The sequence below is a fragment of the Rhineura floridana genome, chromosome 11, assembly GCF_030035675.1.
Source record: "Rhineura floridana isolate rRhiFlo1 chromosome 11, rRhiFlo1.hap2, whole genome shotgun sequence".
In the NCBI taxonomy this organism is placed as follows: domain Eukaryota; kingdom Metazoa; phylum Chordata; class Lepidosauria; order Squamata; family Rhineuridae; genus Rhineura; species Rhineura floridana.
Genome location: NC_084490.1, coordinates 71,356,554 through 71,378,188, shown reverse-complemented (window position 1 = coordinate 71,378,188; position 21,635 = coordinate 71,356,554). Strand labels below are relative to the sequence as shown.

The window sequence follows — 21,635 nt, the reverse complement described above, 5'->3', positions numbered from 1 at the left end:
GGAAGGACAGGGAAGGACATATTGGTGGCGGAGTCGCTCTATACGTGAAAGAAGGCATTGAATCCAGCAAGCTGGAAACCCCAAAAGAGGCGGACTCCTCCACAGAATCGTTGTAGGTGATGATACCATGCCCCAGGAGGGATTTAATTCTGGGGACGATCTATCGTCCCCCTGATCAAAATGCTCAGGAAGACCTGGAGATGAGATATGAAATTGAGGAAGCATCCAAACTAGGAAATGTGGTAGTAATGGGTGACTTCAACTACCCGGACATAGACTGGCCGCATATGTGTTCCAGTCATGACAAAGAAGCAAAATTTCTAGATATTCTAAATGACTATTCCCTAGACCAGTTGGTCATGGAACCGACCAGAGGGACGGCAACCCTGGACTTAATCCTCAGTGGGGACCGGGACCTGGTGCAAGATGTAAGTGTTGTCGAACCGATTGGGAGCAGTGACCATAGTGCTATTAAATTAAACATACATGTAAATGGCCAATTGCCAAGAAAATCCAACACAGTCACATTTGACTTCAAAAGAGAAAACTTCACAAAAATGAGGGGAATGGTAAAAAGAAAGCTGAAAAACAAAGTCCAGGGGGTCACATCACTCGAAAATGCTTGGAAGTTGTTTAAAAACACTATATTAGAAGCTCAACTGGAGTGCATACCGCAGATCAGAAAAGGTACCGCCAGGGCCAAGAAGATGCCAGCATGGTTAACGAGCAAAGTCAAGGAAGCTCTTAGAGGCAAAAAGTCTTCCTTCAGAAAATGGAAGTCTTGTCCGAATGAAGAAAATAAAAAAGAACACAAACTCTGGCAAAAGAAATGCAAGAAGACAATAAGGGATGCCAAAAAAGAATTTGAGGAGCACATTGCTAAGAACATAAAAACCAACAACAAAAAATTCTATAAATACATTCAAAGCAGGAGACCATCTAGGGAGGCGATTGGACCCTTGGATGATAAGGGAGTCAAAGGTGCACTAAAGAACGTTAAGGAGATTGCAGAGAAGCTAAATGAATTCTTTGCATCTGTCTTCACGGTGGAAGATATAGGGCAGATCCCTGAACCTGAACTAACATTTGCAGGAAGGGATTCTGAGGAACTGAGACAAATAGTGGTAACAAGAGAGGAAGTTCTAGGCTTAATGGACAATATAAAAACTGACATCCACCCGAGAGTTCTCGAAGAACTCAAATGTGAAATTGCTGATCTGCTAACTAAAATATGTAACTCGTCCCTCAGGTCCTCCTCCGTGCCTGAGAACTGGAAAGTGGCAAATGTAATGCCAATATTCAAAAAGGGATCTAGAGGGGATCCTGGAAATTACAGGCCAGTTAGCTTAACTTCTGTCCCTGGAAAACTGGTAGAAAGTATTATTAAAGCTAGATTAACTAAGCACATAGAAGAACAAGCTTTGCTGAAGCAGAGCCAGCATGGCTTCTGCAAGGGAAAGTGCTGTCTCAGTAACCTATTAGAATTCTTTGAGAGTGTCAACAAGCATATAGATAGAGGTGATCCAGTGGACATAGTATACTTAGACTTTCAAAAAGCGTTTGACAAGGTACCTCACCAAAGACTTCTGAGGAAGCTTAGCAGTCATGGAATAAGAGGAGAGGTCCTCTTGTGGATAAGGAATTGGTTAAGAAGCAGAAAGCAGAGAGCAGGAATCAACGGACAGTTCTCCCAATGGAGGGCTGTAGAAAGTGGAGTCCCTCAAGGATCGGTATTGGGACCAGTACTTTTCAACTTGTTCATTAATGACCTAGAATTAGGAGTGAGCAGTGAAGTGGCCAAGTTTGCTGATGACACTAAATTGTTCAGGGTTGTTAAAACAAAAAGGGATTGCGAAGAGCTCCAAAAAGACCTCTCCAAACTGAGTGAATGGGCGGAAAAATGGCAAATGCAATTCAATATAAACAAGTGTAAAATTATGCATATTGGGGCAAAAAATCTGAATTTCACATATACGCTCATGGGGTCTGAACTGGCGGTGACCGACCAGGAGAGAGACCTCAAGGTTGTAGTGGACAGCACGATGAAAATGTCGACCCAGTGTGCGGCAGCTGTGAAAAAGGCAAATTCCATGCTAGCGATAATTAGGAAAGGTATTGAAAATAAAACAGCCGTTATCATAATGCCGTTGTATAAATCTATGGTGCGGCCGCATTTGGAATACTGTGTACAGTTCTGGTCGCCTCATCTCAAAAAGGATATTATAGAGTTGGAAAAGGTTCAGAAGAGGGCAACCAGAATGATCAAGGGGATGGAGCGACTCCCTTACGAGGGAAGGTTGCAGCATTTGGGGCTTTTTAGTTTAGAGAAAAGGCGGGTCAGAGGAGACATGACAGAAGTGTATACAATTATGCATGGCATTGAGAAATTGGATAGAGAAAAGTTCTTCTCCCTCTCTCATAATACTAGAACTCGTGGACATTCAAAGAAGCTGAATGTTGGAAGATTCAGGACAGACAAAAGGAAGTACTTCTTTACTCAGCGTGTAGTTAAACTATGGAATTTGCTCCCACAAGATGCAGTAATGGCCACCAGCTTGGATGGCTTTAAAAGAAGATTAGACAAATTCATGGAGGACAGGGCTATCAATGGCTACTAGCCGTGATGGCTGTGCTCTGCCACCCTAGTCAGAGGCAGGATGCTTCTGAAAGCCAGTTGCCGGAAGCCTCAGGAGGGGAGAGTGTTCTTGCACTCGGGTCCTGCTTGCGGGCTTCCCCCAGGCACCTGGTTGGCCACTGTGAGAACAGAATGCTGGACTAGATGGGCCACTGGCCTGATCCAGCAGGCTCTTCTTATGTTCTTAAACTCTGGAAGGATTAATATCCACTGTCTATTACACAATGGTCTGAGGACCTCACTGCCCTGGGTACATTTGAACAGATTTCATATGGACATCAATTTTGCATAGATACCTATCTGGACATCTGGAGGGCTTATATTAACTTGTATGTTTAACTTAAGATGCATGTACTGATAGCTATTGTATCCATGTAAAGTGATAGTGATTGATTGTTACTGTTAGTGTTACTCATGTTTTTTTTCTTTATTTTATTTTAAATATTTACTTTTCTATCTTTAACACTTTTTCAATATTTTCCTTTTTTCCCTTTCCCTTATTTGTTAAATGTATTAATAACTAAAATCAGTCTTTCATTCTCACGGGGCAAGCCAGCACTTCTCTGAGAAGCAAATCAGCATGAATGACTGGAGAGTAAACAGACCTTTCTCTCAGACTAGTGTGCTTATCTGTTCCATACATACACACACACACAAAACAGAACCTGGAGAAATGTACCCTTATGAACAAAACTGCATTGTGCACTACTTTTGCAGGAATTATAGTTACACTGTAGACAACAAAAACATATTCCTTACATTGAGGATGATATAAAGGGACAGGAAGGAGAGAGAAAAATGTCTTTTCATCAGCCAGCTACTGGCTTTCTCCAGTGCCACTCCATGATTTTTGTTAGGTGGTGTCAACTATAATTTTGGAAATTTAGGAACTTGGATCACAATCTATTAATTATCTGAAAAGAGAACTACTCAACTCTGACTCTCCTGGTCTTTTAAACAATACCTTTTCAAGGACTCTTTCTTTCTGTGCTTGATTGTTTCTTGGAAAGAGTAAGGAAAATGACACATGAAATGGTTCTTGAAATCAATCAGGTAATTTGCTCGAAGCCACACTTCCTATTGGAAAAACACCACACATTAATAATGGTCTCTAAGCTATTTTTGCTAATAGCTTTAAGGAAAGGCAAAAATGGCACTTAGCACCACCTAACCATAGGAAAGGGGGGGGGGGAGGAAGGACAAACTTTACAAAACCCTTTTCTACTTGTTAGTTGTAAGGTACAAACATTTTCTCACTCAATACACACTATACTTACCAGACATGTCCAAATCTAACCCAGGTTCCCCAGTGTATGTTATTGTGGCATGAAATGGGGTAGACAAAAAACCCTGCTCTATGGGAACACAAAAGCAGAAGGTCATGTTCCTCCTATTTAAAACAAGTCTAGATAATCCAGAGGCTTTATACTGCCTGTCAGTCAGTCAGAGGGGCCAATAGCGCACGTGCATATTCCCTGCTGTACCTGAAGGGTTTACAGATCGAAGAACCCATTGTTAAATAGGTCACTAGTCTTAAGTACAGCCTCAGCATATGAGACATCCATTTCAAACCCTGAAATCTCTACCCACCTGCCAAACATAGATCAGAACATTTAAAAAAAAAATCAGTATCTTCCAAGAATCTGGTAGGAAACTGGTGATGAGTGTGATTGTGTATTACAGCTATATTTTTTAGGCTTTCGAGTTGCCAGAACTTACATTTTGAAATGTCCTTTTCTTTAGACCAGGCAAGGGTTCCAAGAAAAAGCTACTTTTCTCAGAAATCCATTTTGCGCAAGAAAGTCTAGTTAAATTTTTGCTATCACTAGGAAAGTATTTTAATATATTGTCAAAAATTATACCTTTGCATTTTTATAATTTAAATATTTAGTTTTAACATTCTATGAGATAGCATTTATCAATTAATATTTTTTCTACTTCTTCAAGATGGAAAATTGTAGTGCCTCCTTATTCTGTAGTCCTATATATAAAATGAAATTATGGGTCCATATATCGTCCAAACACATAATGCTCTGACTACTTGATGCTCATTTGCCATACAAGTTTAAAGGCTGTAAAGGTCTACTTACTTAGACAGCACTGTTTACAAATTTTTCCCCAGCTTGATTAGATAAAAGGACAAGTAAGCTAATACGTTCCTATAACATATTGGTTCAGCAACTTTAGATTCTTACCATTTCATCTAGATCTTCATTTTGCTTTGCAAGCTTCCACAACATATGTATGATACCAAGTACTTGCTCCATAAGCTGCTGAGATCCAGGTTCCAGAAGATTTCCAATAATGGGAGCCGCAAGTTGTGTAGGAGATGCTTCAATCCAACAATCAAGCAGCAGTGGAATTATAATTTGAATAAAACTTTTTAAATTCTCAGTAGAGGACAGGCCTTTTTCAACACTGCCTGTCATACTCACCAAAGACCTAGAACAAAGGCCAAACATTCTTTACAAAACTACTGTACAGAACACCACGTCAAATGTATTTACGGTTATAATCCTATACACATGTCCAGGAATAAGCCCTGTTGGACACCATAAAACTCACTTCCAAATGCACATTGTCAGGCTGTCTGAGTGTACATAAATGATAGTCAGTGGAATAGTCTTATTCATTTATTTTTAAAATGTCACAATTTGGTGCAGGACATGTACAAATTATTTGTAGTTCCTTATGTTCCTCATTCTACTATCATTCTTACACTGTCACCAGCAAACGGTGTGGTTGATAAGGAATTTATATAGGTTTCAGCTAAGACAAACCTAACCTCCTCAGTTACCCCTTCTTTTCAAGTTTCTGCATTTAGTTTAGATATTGTCAGTTCAGCTCCTATTGTGCATGAAGACTAAAGGGTTACGCTAACAGCTTGTTGAAGGCAGAAGCTTTTGAGGGAAGTATGAAGGAAGAAATGGCATCAGATGTGTTTTCTGGGAGGAAGCGGTAGGCATCAAGGAAAAATAGGAGCAGAATTGTTTGCTACTTTGCTTTCAGAAGACATATACCTTCAAATAAATAAGTGTAACCTTCCATAACATCAGCCTCCCTACAAATTACTATGGTTCACTGAATCTGTACCCCAAAACCTGTAATTAAAAAACAAAAGGAATATGACATAAAAGAGGTTAGTTACCTGAAACTGTGGTTCCTTGAGTGGTCACCTGTGAAGACATGCAAATAGGTTCTGCACTTGTATAGAGCCTCATTTGAGAATATTCCACAAATAGGCTAGTTTTTGGTGGGTACCCCACCCTCTATGTGTACAAATGAAGAGGCATGGCTCCTGCCTTCCTGCTCAGTCCAGATTTTTGACTTGCATAGCAGAGATACAAAAAAACATGCAGAGGACCTGCAGTGGGGAAGGAGAGTGGGATGTGCATCTTTACAGATGACAACTAGAACTACAACAATTACAGGTAAGCAATATATTCTCCTTCTTCATTGTCTCTGTACAGTCACACATAAGAGGCAGAATAATGAGCTTACTTACTGGAATGGAACAGGTGCTAAGGCAACAGAGAGTTGAGCACAGCCTATTCAGAGGAAGTATCCATCCAGAACCTCACATCCAGCCTGCAATGATGGACAAAAGCTGAAGGCTGCAACCACATCACAGCACGGCAGAGGTTTCCAACAGAACTGATAGACAGAACACAGTGGAAATGGAAACAGACCTCATGGAGTGTGACCTGTTCTGGAGCTGGGAGCTTCATCAACTCATACCACAGGTGAACAGTCCAAAACACCCAGTGAGTGAAAACATTGGGTTGAGACTGGACTATACTGCTTCACTGCTCCATAACAAACAGCCAGTGCGTATTGCAACGGTCTTGGTCCTGGCCAGATAAAAAGACAGAGCCTGACAAATGTCCAAGGTATACAATACCTTGTACTGTTCTATGTGTTAGGAAAGAACACTGGGATGTCTATAGACTAGTCAAGGTGGAACAGAGAGACAACCTTGGGAAGAAAGGAAACATCAGATTTAAGAAAGTCTCTGTCCAATGTAGTGCCAGATACAACAGATCTTCTCTTGGTGATGGCCACTAAGAACATCATCTTGAATGCTAAGAGGCATAGCTCACACACAGCAATCAGCCTGAATAGCGGCCATATGATCTGAATGTTGGTGTCTGGTTGGTAGCTGGAGGGCACAGATCAGAAAGTCACTTTAGAAAACCCTTAACAATTGGATGTGAAACAGAGAAACAATGTCAACAAAATGATGGCAGGCAGAAATTGCTGCCAAATGAACATGAACCAACGAAACAGAAAGTCTCCATTTATTTAGGGACAACAATTCCAACACAGCATCCAAGGAACAGCTATCAGCGTTCAGTAGGAAGTCCACTGAGAAACTTAGAAATTCTTTCCTTTTTGCAAAATACAATGGAAGGCTGTCAGGACTCCCAGAGGACCTCCATGATACTGGTGAACACATGCCGGTCTCAATACACCGTGATGTAACAACCTGTAGAGATCCAGGCGGCAGAGCTTCCTGCTGTTCCAAGATGGCTCTCTCCCCTAGGAAAGAGTCTGGGGATGGTCACAAACTATGCCTGACATAGCCAACATAGTTTTACTACTACGCATCATGCTTAGTCTTGAGTGATCTTGGCCACAATCTGATTCAGCAGGGGGATGGGATTCAGCAGGAAGAGTCTCTGCTGCTGGTATAAAAAAGCATCCACAAGAGAGTATTTCCTGATCCCAGAGCTACTGCAAAAACAACCTGCACTTCTTGTTTTTCAGTGCAGCAGAGACATCTATGTCTGGCTTCTCCCATCACTGGAAGATAGTGCCAGAGTTGTTTGTGGGGCCACTCTTATTATTATTATTATATTATTATTATTTATTAGACTTGTATACTGCCCGACTAGCAATAGCTATCTGGGCGGTGAACACAGAGAATACAATAAAATACACAATATAATACAATAAGAACATATAAAATAAGAACAATCTAAAATCAGTACAACAGATATGAAAATCAGGTTAACTTAAATTAAAATGCTTTGGAAAAGAGGAAGGTTTTAACCTGGCGCCGAAAGGATAACGATGTCGGCGCCAGGCACACCTCCTCTGTCTTACTGAGCCAATATTCTCCAACCAAGTGGATTAATACTGGGATGATCTGGTAGTGGATGCAGGATAAGTGATCCCATTCTGTTTTGCTTGTTTGTTATTATATAACTTATTAATTTTCAACTTGTATACAATGTCAAATAAAAACAACAAAAATAAGGAACTTGTGTCCACATTAAGACAAAGCAATACACGCTGGATTTTAATTTTCCTGCCAGTCATGCAAGCCAGAAGGATCATCATAAACCACATTTCAGAAGATCTCTCCAAAACTAACACTGACCTCTTGGAGGGCAAAGTATGGTTACACCTCTGTTTACATAACCAAAGAACCAAAATCATGTTGTCATTTTTGTTATCTCCCTGAACAGTCTGCTATGATGCATTGACCTTTTCGATAAAACAATTTTCCAAACCCACTTGATCCACTTCCCAGTTGCAGGGCCAGTTGTTCCCTATCCACTTCAAGTTGTGCGTTGCTGGTTTTGATGGATTTCCTGCATAAAAATTATATCTGGATTATGCCTCCTCAGGAGCTATTCAGTTCTCATGTGTTTAATTGGAATGCTCAGCTCCTTAACATACAACAATATGGCTTTCAAAACATTCTGCTTAGGCGCGATTACCATGGTGAGAGTATGTGTAAGACACAGCATCTCCATCTCCTCTGCAGGACAGCAGCAATCCCTCTGTAGGATAAACAGAAACCACGAACAAAACAACTGTAAGTCGATCCACTCTGGTATAAAACGCATCCTGTCATAGCCGTCAGCGTAGAATGCTCCTGGCTCTAAGTTACTGGAGTGATATGTGGGAACTATTAAATTCCTTAGCAAAACATTTCCCACTCCTCCCCACCAAGCTTTCCTCATTGGTCCATACATATAAAGATAACACTGCGGGACAACCGAACGGGAATTAAGCTGTCCTTCCTCTGTACTTAAAGAATAACCTCTTTAAAGGAGACTGAACACTTGCTTGACTTCATGCTTCAGTCTTTGCCTTCTCCACCACTGGCTTCATTTGCTCCCAAAAAACACTGCCAATCTATCCTTCACAGGCTTGTTTTGCCTCAGTTCTTCCTGTCTTCCTTTCTCTTTTGCAGAGACCATCCTGCTTGGTCTTCATGGCAATCTGGCATACCATCTTCCTCATATGACAACCACAGTGGAGCTTTTCATTTTCAATACCACCAGAAGCTCTGCTGTTTCGGCTTTAATCTCCACAATGAGAATTTTACCTTTGTATTTCACAAGAACCTTAAAAGAATACCCCCAATTTATATGCAATATCAGCAGCTCTCAATCACTCAATGAAGGGCTTAAATCTGCCTTCTCTGCAGCATGCCAAGGCTTAGATCCAGAAATAGCTGCACATCAACCTCTTTGTACCGGAGCTCACAAAGACTGCCAAGTGTACGGAACACTGGGCTCTTCACCCTGTATTTCTTCAATTACACTATGTCCTGCAGCAATTAAGCATCTTTGGATTGCTGGGTCCGTGACCAATCCACTCACTCAATATCCTCTACCAACGAACAGTTCACTGGTTCAGGAAAGCTCCCAATTTCCCTCCTCCATGCCTTCCAGAATCCCATGAATGCAAATATGCAGACAGCAATTCCTATCCTGCTGATCCTCAAGAATCCACTTTAGTGAGCCATTTAATCTTTGCTTGATGTCTTATCCCTAAATCCATAGTCCTCTCCGTCATTTTTGCAATATCCATCAATACTAGCTATGTCATGTTCCATCTCCATTATTGGAGGCATTTTGCCTCTTTATACCAGTTGCTGGAAATCAAAGGTAGGAAGAGTGTTGTTGTACTCAGGTCCAGCTTGCAGCTTCCCACAGGCATCTGGCTGGCCACTATGAGAACAGGATGCCGGATTAGATAGGTTCTTCTTATGTTCTTGTTGAAACTTCCCCAATTTGTGCCTTGAGAGGAGTCAGCACAGTTGAAGTGCTGCTTCTTAGATCTCCTCACTAGATCCTTAGTTGTTGGCTGAATGAGATGGCATCCCACGGTTATTGGCAGTGCTTTTCAATTGTTTGCCCTTTGGCACTTTGTCACCTCCCCTTGCCATACTGTAGTCCTCCTCCTCACTAGAGTTCTCGGAGCTGTGAAAAAAGGGAATTCTGAGAATAGTTCTTTCCTCAAATCCGATCCAATCTCACACTACCTTTGCCTTGCAAAATCTGGTAGTTTATGGAGCCACAAAATTAAGCAACCAATGGCAACCCCCCCACACACACACAAACAGTTCTGTCCTTTTTGTTAAGGTTATACATGGTGGCAGTCTTGCTCATCACTGCCTGTACTATTCTGTCATGTACCAGTGGAAAGAAGGTACACAACATCTTGATAACAGCTAGCAGTTTTCAGAGTACTATGAATTTCTCCCCCCACAGGAGCCCAAGGGTTGTTGATGCTGCACCACAGGCAATAAGCTCCCCAGCTTCAATGAAAAGTGTCTGGGATCACTGAAAAATTGGTAGGCAAGTGGTGACAACGGGTCCAATGGAACAAGAGATTGTCAGTTGTCTCTAGCATGGATTGTCCATCCCAGTGTGTTAAATACTTGTGTGAACCAGGACTGTAGAGGTCACATACACAGGCATGTGGTTGCCATTTGTCTGAGTACAAGTTCCACGTGTGCAATAATAGTATGAGAACAAGCAACTCAGGTGGCCAAGTGAATTATGGTATTTGCTCTGCCCTATGTCAGAACTACACACAGCCTTCGACAGAATCTAGAGTGCCAATGAACTAGAAATGCTGGGATGAATACAAACAGGACTCCACAACATTGATGCAGAAGTCCAAGTCAGATGTGAGAAGACAAAGTGAGCTGGCTTCAGCCAGTGCTACCGAGACCCAGAAAGAAAAGACACTGATGCCCCATAGATGGAGATGGGCAGGCACAATGAGCATGAACTTCATAAAAAAAATTGAATCCACAGCAGGTTCAAAGGGTAGGACACCAAACTGGCAGCAGTGCATGTTGAGGGCAAATCCAAGTTACCACTGATGATGCTGCAGGATGCTCATGTGGAAGTAGGCATCCTTTAGCCAACTGAGGCCACTTCCTCTTTTTAGAACAATGAAATACCAGAATCAGAATTCTAGTGCCTTGGTCCTGACAGGAATTCACTCCACTGCCCCCTTTTAGAGGTGTCTGTTTCTCTTCCTCTAGAGGAGAAGAACTGGTCATTCAATAGAGGCTATGTGGAGGTGGCAAGGCAAACTCTATTGTATACTCTATTGTATATTGCCCAACGATGGCAAGGACCAATAGGTTGGTGATGATCCCTTTCCAGGTGTCCATAAAATCAGACAGACAGCTCCCAAAATACAGAGGTGCAGGATCCAGGGTACTGACAAAGGAGAAATCAAGGGTACCACTAGGGGGAGTCAAGAGTCCTTACCTTAGTTAGACACCAAACACTACTTTTTGATGGCAAAGTCAGATAGGACCATCTGATTTGTAAACAGGACATGGTGTGTCCTGAAGATAATCCACCCCAGCAGCGTGTGCAACAGGGATTTGCAACCAACCTCCCCCACACGCTTGGCCACAGACTTTAATCTTTGCTCTGTCAAGAGTGTCATGGTCAAGTTAAGTTCCTTGTGCTGAACAGAAATTGCTCAATTCCAGCCCCAACATCCAGGTGAGAGCTGCAGATCAAAGCCAAGCACACCTTCAAAGAGCCACCTCCCCTCATAAATTTCATTCTGCCACGTGCAAAAATACTATGAAGTGCTGTCAGGCAAGCTTTAAGGCGTCTGCCTAGAAAACCCTGGTGATCTCCTTGGTTTGCAAATGCCACCTCTGTGAGACTTTCCCAAACACAGAAGAGTTTTAGTTTGAGGAATCTGCTGCCACAAGTTTGACTTTTTTTTAAAAGCCAACTAATTGTGCCAAAAGCTCAAAGTATAATGTCCAAAAGCTAACAAAAATAAATTCAAATGCAAAACAGAAAGGCAGATGTAACTTAGTGTAAAGAACAAGGAAGGATAAAATAAGAATAGAAAGACGAGTCCTATCTTCACAGAAAAACTCTCTACCCTAAGACCACTGAGATGGTCAAAAATTAAGAAAGAAGATGGGAGCCACACGCCTTGTTGCATAAACTTAGAAAGTGGGTGTCCACCAAAACTGTAGCCTAGATTTGCTACCTTCTCAAATGAGGTGCAGGCACAGAACTCACATATATGACTGCACAGAAACCATGAAAAAATTCTGCAATCAGCATTGCTATACTGCCATGGTCATCATCGACTTGCTCACTCTGTTTCACATCAGTGATATAACATGAACCTTTAAACATGTTGTAATAATAATATTTCTTACCTGAGCCTGAAAGTTGAATTAATTCTGAATTGTGGGCCACCATTTTCATACAAGTGGATATGCTGTTGGCCACTGGCATATTCCTGCCAGGTAACATGTAAGGAGTCTCTTTGTACTTGAGGACTCTCATTTGGCACTTGTAGTCCTTCACAGACAGTTTCTAATTCACTAGATCCTTCCACCAGCACCTGAAGGAACTTTCGGAGTCTGGCCAATACATTAAGCCTCCACTGTTGGGAAGTTACCCTACGATTAGGATTAACAGACAGCATCCAGCATACTTTTTCTCTATTTTTCAGTTGTTTCGACAGTTGTTGATGGGAAATAAGTTCTACAAAGTTATTCAGCAATACACTACTGCGATCTACCAGGAGAGTAGGGTATTGCTCCAACAGAATGTCCAATACCTTCAAAGAATCCTCCTGAATTCCTTCACTGATGTGAGTCATGGCACTGGAGAGATGCGCACTAACTAATGGGAAAAATGGAGAGATGTGATCAGCTCGTATTTTTGGAGCCAAGAACTGAAGGAGGCAAATTGCTGCTGCTCGTACAGTAGAATCTTTGTCAGTAAACACAGCTGCCAGCTCACTTAGTATATTTGAAAGGTGTGCATCAATTATGAACGGATACTGGGTCAGCAGATCTTTGAGTCCAAAAAGCGCACTTTGTTTAATTCCTGCGCTGTAGTGGTTCATTTGTGAAAGAAGATCCTATAAGAGATATGGTGTCTGTTGGTAATATTTTCAAAAATTATTTGCACCACGAACTGAAAAGTTGTAAATACTTTTCACTGCAATAACTAAACATTGCCAAGATGATAAAAATTGTCTTCCCATCCAATCAATTCTTACAGTTATATTTGTAGTCAAAGTAACAAAAAAGCAAGAAACAAGAACATCCTTCACACTAGCATAGCAAACGTAAACACACACAAACTCCCACAATGTTAAGAAATAAACAGTCCATCTCTATGAAGAATTTGAGAACATAAGCTCACAGATTTCACTTAGGTGAATCTAATTCTACGCAGGCTCAGACTGCATACATTGAAACAAATACTTCTCAGAAGGAGAGCAAGTTGAGGTTGTCTCATGTCACATTTGTATTTAATTTGTAAATAGAAATTTACTGGAATTAAAGCAGGAGACAAAGAAATGTATTTATGAAGATGACAGAGTTTATGTTTGAAAAAGGCAGTCAATGAAAATCCAAGACAATCAATTCCACGACTGGATACTGCATAGGTTTTCAGTACACTATCAGGATATAAATAAAATCTTAATACAGTGGAACAATTAAAAATAGAGCTAATAAATAAAACACAAGTAAAATGGACGGTGGCTGGAACTCAGTATTTAGGAATTTTAATTTCACAGTCTCCTGAAGAAACTGTTACTATTAATTTTGATTTATTAGTTAAGAAAATAAAAACTGATCTACAGTAATGAGCACAAAATAATTTATCATATTTGGGCTGGGTCACTATCATTCATGATGAATAATTTCCCAGGGACTTAACACAAAACCAATGTCACCGTACAATATTTGATCTTGAGTTTCAGTGTTTCGAAATAAAATATCATACACAATGAAATTACAATGTACCATTTGTAGTTCAGTAATATAAGAGCATTGGTCAGGAGTCTGATTACTTTTGCAAGGCACTGTCATTTTAAGTCCATTGGTTCCAGTGGGTCCATCCTGAGTATGACTTTCTTCAGCGGTGGGACGTCCAGCTTGCAAGCCTAATTAGAACCACTAGGAACCTCCACTTGGCATGCAAGGCTATTTTGGCCAAGTCATGCCCACTTGCCCTACACCTGCCATCAAGCGTGAGGCAGATAAATATCTGGCTCAGCCAAAAGGGGGTTTGCAGGCAACACCCATCAGTTGATTGGCTGCACCTGCAAAACCCTGTGCAAATAATAGTAATAAAATTTTATTTCTAGGCCGCCTATCTGGCCGCACCAGCGGCCACTCTAGGCGGTGTACAAAATCAAGTAAAATACAGCATATAAATACACATAGAAACTGAAAATCTAATATAAAATTAAACTAAAACCACCCACAGCTATAACAGATAAAATTAGGCTACCCCAGAGGTCTTATAGGTCTGCCTGAATAGCCAGGTTTTCAAGGCTTGGTGAAAACTTGGCAGGGAGGGGGCATGGCGAAGATCATAAGGCAGAGAGTTCCAGAGGGTGGGGGCCACAATTGAAAATGCCCTCTCTCTGGTCCGCACCAGCCTAGCTGTTTTAACTGGTGGGACCGAGAGAAGGTCTTGTGTGGCTGATCTCGTCAGGCGGCATATTTGTTGATGTGCTGGGTTTTGCAAATCCTGACGATTAACTGATCATCATCACTTGTGAAGCCCAGTGGAAAGTGGTCTGCAAGCGATGATGATCAGCTGATCTCTGTCAGATCTTGCAGAGGCTTTGCAAGACCCAATCAACTGATTGTCAGCTCTTTGCAGGTTTTGCCTTTGCCTCACCCACCTGTCAAACGTGGCCTAAGCTGTGTGTGTGGCAAATAACAATCTGCTTCAGATCCGGATCCTCACCCTAACTTAGGTGAATATCACTCCTAGAGGAACATCCAAGGATTATATTAAAAAAGAGAGGCTGGTGGTTTGACAGTGCTAAACGGGCATTGCTATGATAAAATCAACAACAATAACAAAAGACATTAGAATAATCAGGGGCCCCAATGCTGCTAAAAGAATGTATCAGGAAGATTGAAACTTTCAGTATTGTGTATCGGAGGATATCAATGCATTCCGAGAGGCAGTATTAGGCCATTATTATCCCCTAGAACAGTGGTTCCCAACCTGGGGGCTGTCAAGTAATCGAGAGGTGGCCGTGAACAGTATTTTTCCCCAAAAAAAGTCTTCACGCCCTGGATGCTGTCTGTTCCCCACTGCCACTGCAGACAACACCTCCCCCTTGCTCCAAACGAGAGGGGTGGACTTTTGCTGAAGTGCCAGAGCATCTTCCTATAAAACACATGGCAGACACTGAAGGAGGGTGAGGGTGGAGGTACCAGGAAGAGGAGAGGATTACTATCGCCAGCTGCCAGCTCCTCACACTGCCACTGCTGATGACGCCCTTGCTCAGAACGAGAGGAGAGGGCTCTGCTTGAAGCAAAAAGAAGCAAGGCTGCAAGGAAAGGCTGCTTTCCCCTTTATTTCTTGGCAGCCTGCCTGCCTTTCTTGACTCTTGCTTCATTTCCACCTCCTTTTAAAATTTATCCTTATTTGTGAAACCACCCAGATCTCACCTTCAGCTTAGATGGAGCCAAGGAGCAGTTAGGAAGCTCAGGACTTGCTCTCACACACACACATTTCTGAGGCGAAGTGTGTATGCCAGCATCCCCCCTTTCTTCCACTTACACTCTGTCCCCCCATGTCTCTCTCCAAGATGCTACAGCAATTGAGGGCTTCCCCACTCCCAAGTGCCCAAATGCATGCACGCCTGCAGATGCTTGCTGGAGGAGCAGGTATGTTTATATATGCACGTGCACTGGTCTGTTTTCTGCTCCGCTCTCATTCCCCAAGGGCACGCTAAGTTCTGATGATCATCCCAAGACCTGAAAGCACTAACCTGGTACCCATCTTCACAATCTAGCATCCCCACCACTACCACACTGCTTCTTCATTATTATTATTATTATTATGAAAAGGCTCAGCAGGTGGGTTCACATACTGCCGCTGAAATGTATTTATTTAATTAATTATTATTGCATTTATATCCCACCTTCCCTCCCAAGTTGCTCAAGGTGGTGCAGGTGGTTCCTTCCCCCCCCTTCCATTTTATCCTTACACCAACCCTGTGAGATAGGTCAGACTGAGAGACTGTGTCTGGTCCAAGGTCACCCAGTGGGCTTTGTGGCTGGGTGGAGATTTGAACACTGTAGCCTGTGGTGTTGGGAGACAGGACTGTACATCATCAGACTGTGTGTGGGGGAGGAGAGGGATACCAATTTGATTGGACTTTCGAATTAAGAAAAGAAAGCAACACCTCGTTTGCAGGGAGCTTTTTATGGAAAGGGATATTTGGAGATGTGATTTTTGCCACACAATTTTTTCAATTAAAAGATATTAAAATTACAATTAGTTTGGGGGGAGTCACAAAATATTTTGAGCTTACTACGGGGGTCCTGTACTCATAAAGGTTGGAAACCACTGCCCTAGAATTCCCTGCCACAACATCAAATTTTTGTTTGGATAGGCCATATAGAATTTGTTATTTTTTAAATATAGGAAGGTAACTGAAGTGACAAGTTTGAGTTTGTGATGTATTCAGGTACATATAGTTGAGTTTTTGTGAATAAAGAGCTGTTGAAACAAGATCACTGGGACTAATTATGTACCTCTAACTAAAGTTGAAAAAAATATTAGTAGTAAAACTCAAAAAGGACAGTTATGTAGGTGTTACGCATCCCTACGGAAAAGAAATGTTTAGCACAGAATACTTACGTTTAAAATTTGATATTTTAAATTACTCTGGGACAGGTGGACTATGCAAGGCGATTCATGAGAACAGTGGGGAAAAGTATGTTTAGACTGAAAGCAAAAACCAATTATAACCTGACACAAGAAGTGCTAGATATGATATAAATTTGTCTGAACACAGTTACTACTATGAGTTTTGATGGCTTTCTAGATGATCAGCGAAGTTGATCAACATACATGATTTGGATTTGCAAACCATGTGATGATTCTGGATTTTATATTTTGTTGATTATTATGTATTTGTTTACAATAAAATCTTTTGGAGGAAAAAAAAAGATGGCACTGTCAACATAGTTCTGCAAGTCTCTCAAACAGCCAAGAGCAGCAGAGGACATGAAAGGTAAGGATGTGCTCCTAAAAATATATGCAGGTCAAAAAAATTTAAGAGTTGTTTAATATGACAGACATTGGAGAGGAAGGGAAGCTATGTGGAAGAACGGCAGCAACAACAAGCAGGGAAAGACAGCAAGTGTAGGAGGGTTTAAGCCACCAGGCTTGGCAGAGAAAATGAAACTTAACTTGTTTTCAGGGGATGGCAAGATAGTTAGCTGGAAACCATAACAGAATATAAGGAACTAAGGAGGGGCTGGAATGAAAACAGCACAGTGAGAGTTGGTCTAGATATGACTATCACCACAGGGATTAGTACACGCATGGCGCAACCTTGGATAAATAATCTATTACAATTATGGAACTCCCTTCTCCAATGGTTCCCAAACTTTTTTCCCCATGGACCACTTGAAAATTGCTGAGGGCCTTGGTGGACCACTTAATTATTTTTTTGCCTGTTGTGGCCACTGTAGTTCCATAGAATTCAAATTGTAAAATAGTAAAATACAATGTAAGTAATGAGGAACAATAAAAATGTAATTAAAATAAATATGAATACTTAATGCGATATATGTGCCATCTGCCATTTTCAACCACAAAATCACAGACACGCTGCAGACCACCTGAATGAAGCTCAGGGCCAGCTCCAGGTTTCTGGGGGCCCTCGGGCACAGGGTATCAGTGTCCCCTCCTTTTCCTCCACAAACCACATTCCTCCTCCCTTGTGGCCCTTTGCCAATATTGCAACCCTCTCTTATAAAATAAAAATACAAATTTTGGTTTATGTCAATTTGCATGCAAGGCAGATGTTGCAATGGTCCTTTCCCTGCACTCACAACTTACTCAACTGTGCTGAGATATTGGGAGGCATTCTAGAATTAATCTCAGAATTCCTTTTTGCAACATGGCACCAGGCCCGGCGCTAGTACATGGCCAGGCAGGGCACTGGCCTGAGGGCCCAAGATCTCATACACGGCCCCAGGGGGCCCTCCTGGAATAAGCATAGGCCAGCAGCAAAGGAGGGAATCAGCAGACAGCAGTGCAGGCAAGCTCCGCCAGCTCCACTGCAACAGGGTCTGTCCTGCTCAGCTGCGCCACTGCCGGGAAAGAGAAGCACCAGGACAGTTGCTAAGGAGCTGTCCTGCCTATCATGCGTTTCAGGCATGGGACTCCGGAGGGCTGGACCTTATTGGCCTGTAGCAGCAGAAGCAAGGCAATGCTGAGGGGAGGAAGGCACTGAAAAAGAGCCTATGTCTATTCTAATTGCTCAGAGGTAAACCCTGTTGAATTCAGAAGGGCTTCCTCCCAGGTAAATATAGTTAGAACTGCAGCCTAAAAGTGCGCTGTGGAGCTTGGAAGGAAGGTAAGAACGCTTTTCTGGTTTTCTTAGGCTGCAATTCAATAATGTCTACTCAGAGGTAAGCTCCACTGGGTTCAATGGGATTTACTCCCAGGTAAATGCATTGGATTGCAGCCTTAATTACACAATAATTATTGCCTCCCCACCTCCTCATTCCCTTTGCCCCACTGATCAGAGAGAGTGAGAGAGTAAAGAGCTTCCCTTTCCTTTTACAGGTAAGCTTCCATTGTTCAGGTCTGTCCTGCGGCTTTTGTATATGAATTCCCTCTCTCTCCCACTCCCCACAACCCCAGTTGTAGTTGGGAAGCTCCTACTATTATTATCACTGATATCTTGCTCTTTCTATAAGGAGCTCAAAGATGAGACTTTCATTCTGTTTCCTGACTCGTAACAGAGCAGAGCAGAGGGAGCTGTCTCAGTTGGTCTACAGGTGAGGACATATAAGCAAGCCAGCTTTCAGAGAGCAGGTGAACAGAGCGAGCGAACAGGGAGAGCAAACAGGAGTTTGACAAAGGAGTTTGACAGGGGAGGTCCCTAAAAAAACAAACCAAATTACTAATTCTCCTTGTACAGCGCACCGCATACCAATGGGACTCTCAAGTTTACCCTGTAGTAGGACAGGACAAAGCACAGGTAGTAGTTAGAAGGAAACAAAAGATAGAAGAGAGTATGAACAGGAAGGATACTCCGGTGGTGTGTGCCATGTTTGTTTTCTTGCCTGAGAACAACATGGCGTACACGTGCAACAAGTGCAAGCTCGTGACATTGTTGGAAGAAAAGGTGAGAGGCCTGGAATGGTGGGTGGCCACACTGAGGAGTATAAGAGAAGATGAGGAGTTCTTAGACAGAACGCTGGAACAACAGCAGCAAAGAGATGTGGAGGAGGAGGAGCAACAGCATGTGGTAGCAGAAGAGGAGACTGCTTTGAAGAGGAACAACGAAGTGGAGGAAACTCCGTGGGAAATGGTAACAGGAACAGAAGAGCTAGAAGACACCCTTCACCAGTGGAGCTATGGAACCGCTTTCAACCACTCGAGGATGAGACTGGAGGACAGCCTGTGATGGAAGAATTACAGGAGACCCCGTACGACAAAGAGCAAGTGGCAGAAGCTCAATCAAATAGGGCCAATGAAACCTCGCCCCACAACAAGAAGAGAAGAGTAGAGTACTGGTAGTGGGAGACTCCCTACTGCGTGGGATCAAAACCCAAATATGCTGAGAAGATGCAGGGACTCACCAGGTATGCTGTCTACCAGGAGGACGGGTTAGAGATGAGACGGAAGGGTTGCCATCACTCATCAAGCCCACCGACAGGTATCCCTTTCTACTCATCCATGTAGGAACAAATAATACTGCCAAACGGAGCTATGAAGAAATCACATCATACTTTGAAGCTCTGGGAAGGAAACTCAAGGTCTTTGGGGCCCAGATAGTTTGTTCATCCATCCTTCCAGAACTTAGAAGAGGGGAAAGGGAAAGAAAAATACTCCGTGTGAATGAATGGCTACGAAGGTGGTGCCGACGTGAGAGATTGGGATTCTGGGACCATGGGCTATGCTTCCTGGAAGATGGACTGCAGGCAAGTGATGAGTTGCATCTCACAAGGACTGGGAAGAATGTGTTTGGCCACACCATGGAGAAGTTCATCAGGAAGGCTTTAAACTGAATCCTAAGGGGGAGATGTAAACTTGGTGGTAACGACTGATGAAGCCTTGTGCGCAGTAACAGGAACAGAGAGACTGACTGTAATAGGGACCAGTGACAGTCCTCAAAAAAAGGAATAAGGAAGCCAAGACATAAATCACATGATCTTCGATGCCTGTACACTAATGCGCAGAGCATGGGAAACAAGCAGGATGAACTTGAACTCTTACTACAGGAGCGCAATTACGACATGATAGGTATAACAAAGTTGGTGGGATGATTCCCATGACTGGAATACAGCAATTGAAGGATATACCTTGTGCAAAAAGAACAGAAGGAATAAAAAGGGAGGTGCAGTCACGCTCTATGTTAAAAATATATATCCCTGCACAGAAATACAGGAAGATGAGCTTGGTAGTTCCACCAAGAATATCTGGATTAAAATTAATGGGGCAAGTAATAAAAGGAATGTGGTGCTTGGAGTCTGTTACCAACCACCCAATCAAGGAGAAGACGAGAATGTAACTTTTGAAAAGCAAATTGCCAATGTGTCGAGAGGCATGATGTAGTAGTAATGGGGGATTTCAATTATCCTGATATGTGTTGGGAGACTAATTCTATCAAACACAGTCCCTCCAAGAAATTTCTGACTTGTGTTGGAGATAACTTTCTCCTACAGAAAGTGGAGGAAGCAACCAGAGGATCAGCTATCCTGGACTTGATTCTAACCAATTGATTTTAACAGAAGCAAAAGCTGAGAGTAGCCATACGCACACCCTGGACTTCAGGAAAGCTGATTTTAATCAACTCAGAACAATTGTAAGTACAGTTCCATGGCAAACCACCCTAATGAGAAAAGGAATCCAAGATGAGTGGGAGTTTCTAAAAAAGGAAATTCTAAAAGTGCAATGGCAAGCAATTCCAACAAGGAAAAAAGGGGGGGAACAGCAGAACAAGCCAATGTGGCTTCACAAAAAGCTTAGACAGGACCTGAAAACAAAAAACGACACATACAGGAAGTGGAAACAAGGCCAGGCCACAAAGGAAGAGTACAGGCAGGTATCACGGAATTGCAGGGATGGTGTCAGGAAGGCTAAAGCTGAGAATGAGCTGAGGTTAGCGACGGATGCTAAAAGCAACAAAAAAGCTTTCTTCAGGTATGTCCATAGTAAAAGACAGAGAAAAGAAACGGTGGCACAGCTACTCAACGAGGATGGCAAAAAGATAACAGATGACAAAGGCAGAAGTCCTCAATTCCTACTTTGGCTCAGTCTTCCCCCAAAAAAGGATTTGTGACCCTCTCAGGAAACATGAAGGAGAAGGGTCAGGATTGGACCTTGAGATTGATAGACAAATGGTCAAGGAATACCTAATCACTTTGAACGAGTTCAAATCGGCAGGGCCCGATAAACTGCATCCTAGAGTATTGAAGGAACTGGCTGAAGAATTCTCAGAACCGCTCTCTATTATTTTTGCGAAATCATGGAGGACCGGTGAAGTGCCGGATGACTGGAGGAGAGCTAACGTTGTCCCTATCTTCAAAAAAGGCAAAAAGGAGGAACCGGGGAACTACAGACCAGTGAGCCTAACATCAATCCCTGGGAAAACTCTGGAGCAGATTATAAAGCAGTCAGTCTGTAAGCACCTTGAAAGCAATGCAGTGATTACTAGGAGCCAACATGGATTTATCAAGAACAAA

At 42.4% G+C, this 21,635-nt stretch overlaps 1 protein-coding gene across 4 annotated transcripts in view; it reads right to left on the bottom strand.

Moving 5' to 3' along the window:
* Positions 1–21,635, bottom strand: part of TEX10 (testis expressed 10) — an 83,730-nt gene that overhangs the window by 48,715 nt on the left and 13,380 nt on the right. For all 4 annotated transcript variants that reach the window (XM_061589725.1, XM_061589722.1, XM_061589724.1 and 1 more), the window contains exons 3-5: positions 12,090–12,802; positions 4,831–5,077; positions 3,600–3,712 (exon numbers count right to left, since the gene is read on the bottom strand). In XM_061589725.1, the coding sequence (XP_061445709.1) occupies positions 3,600–3,712; positions 4,831–5,077; positions 12,090–12,802 (1,073 nt within the window). The remainder of the gene's footprint in view (positions 1–3,599; positions 3,713–4,830; positions 5,078–12,089; positions 12,803–21,635) is intronic.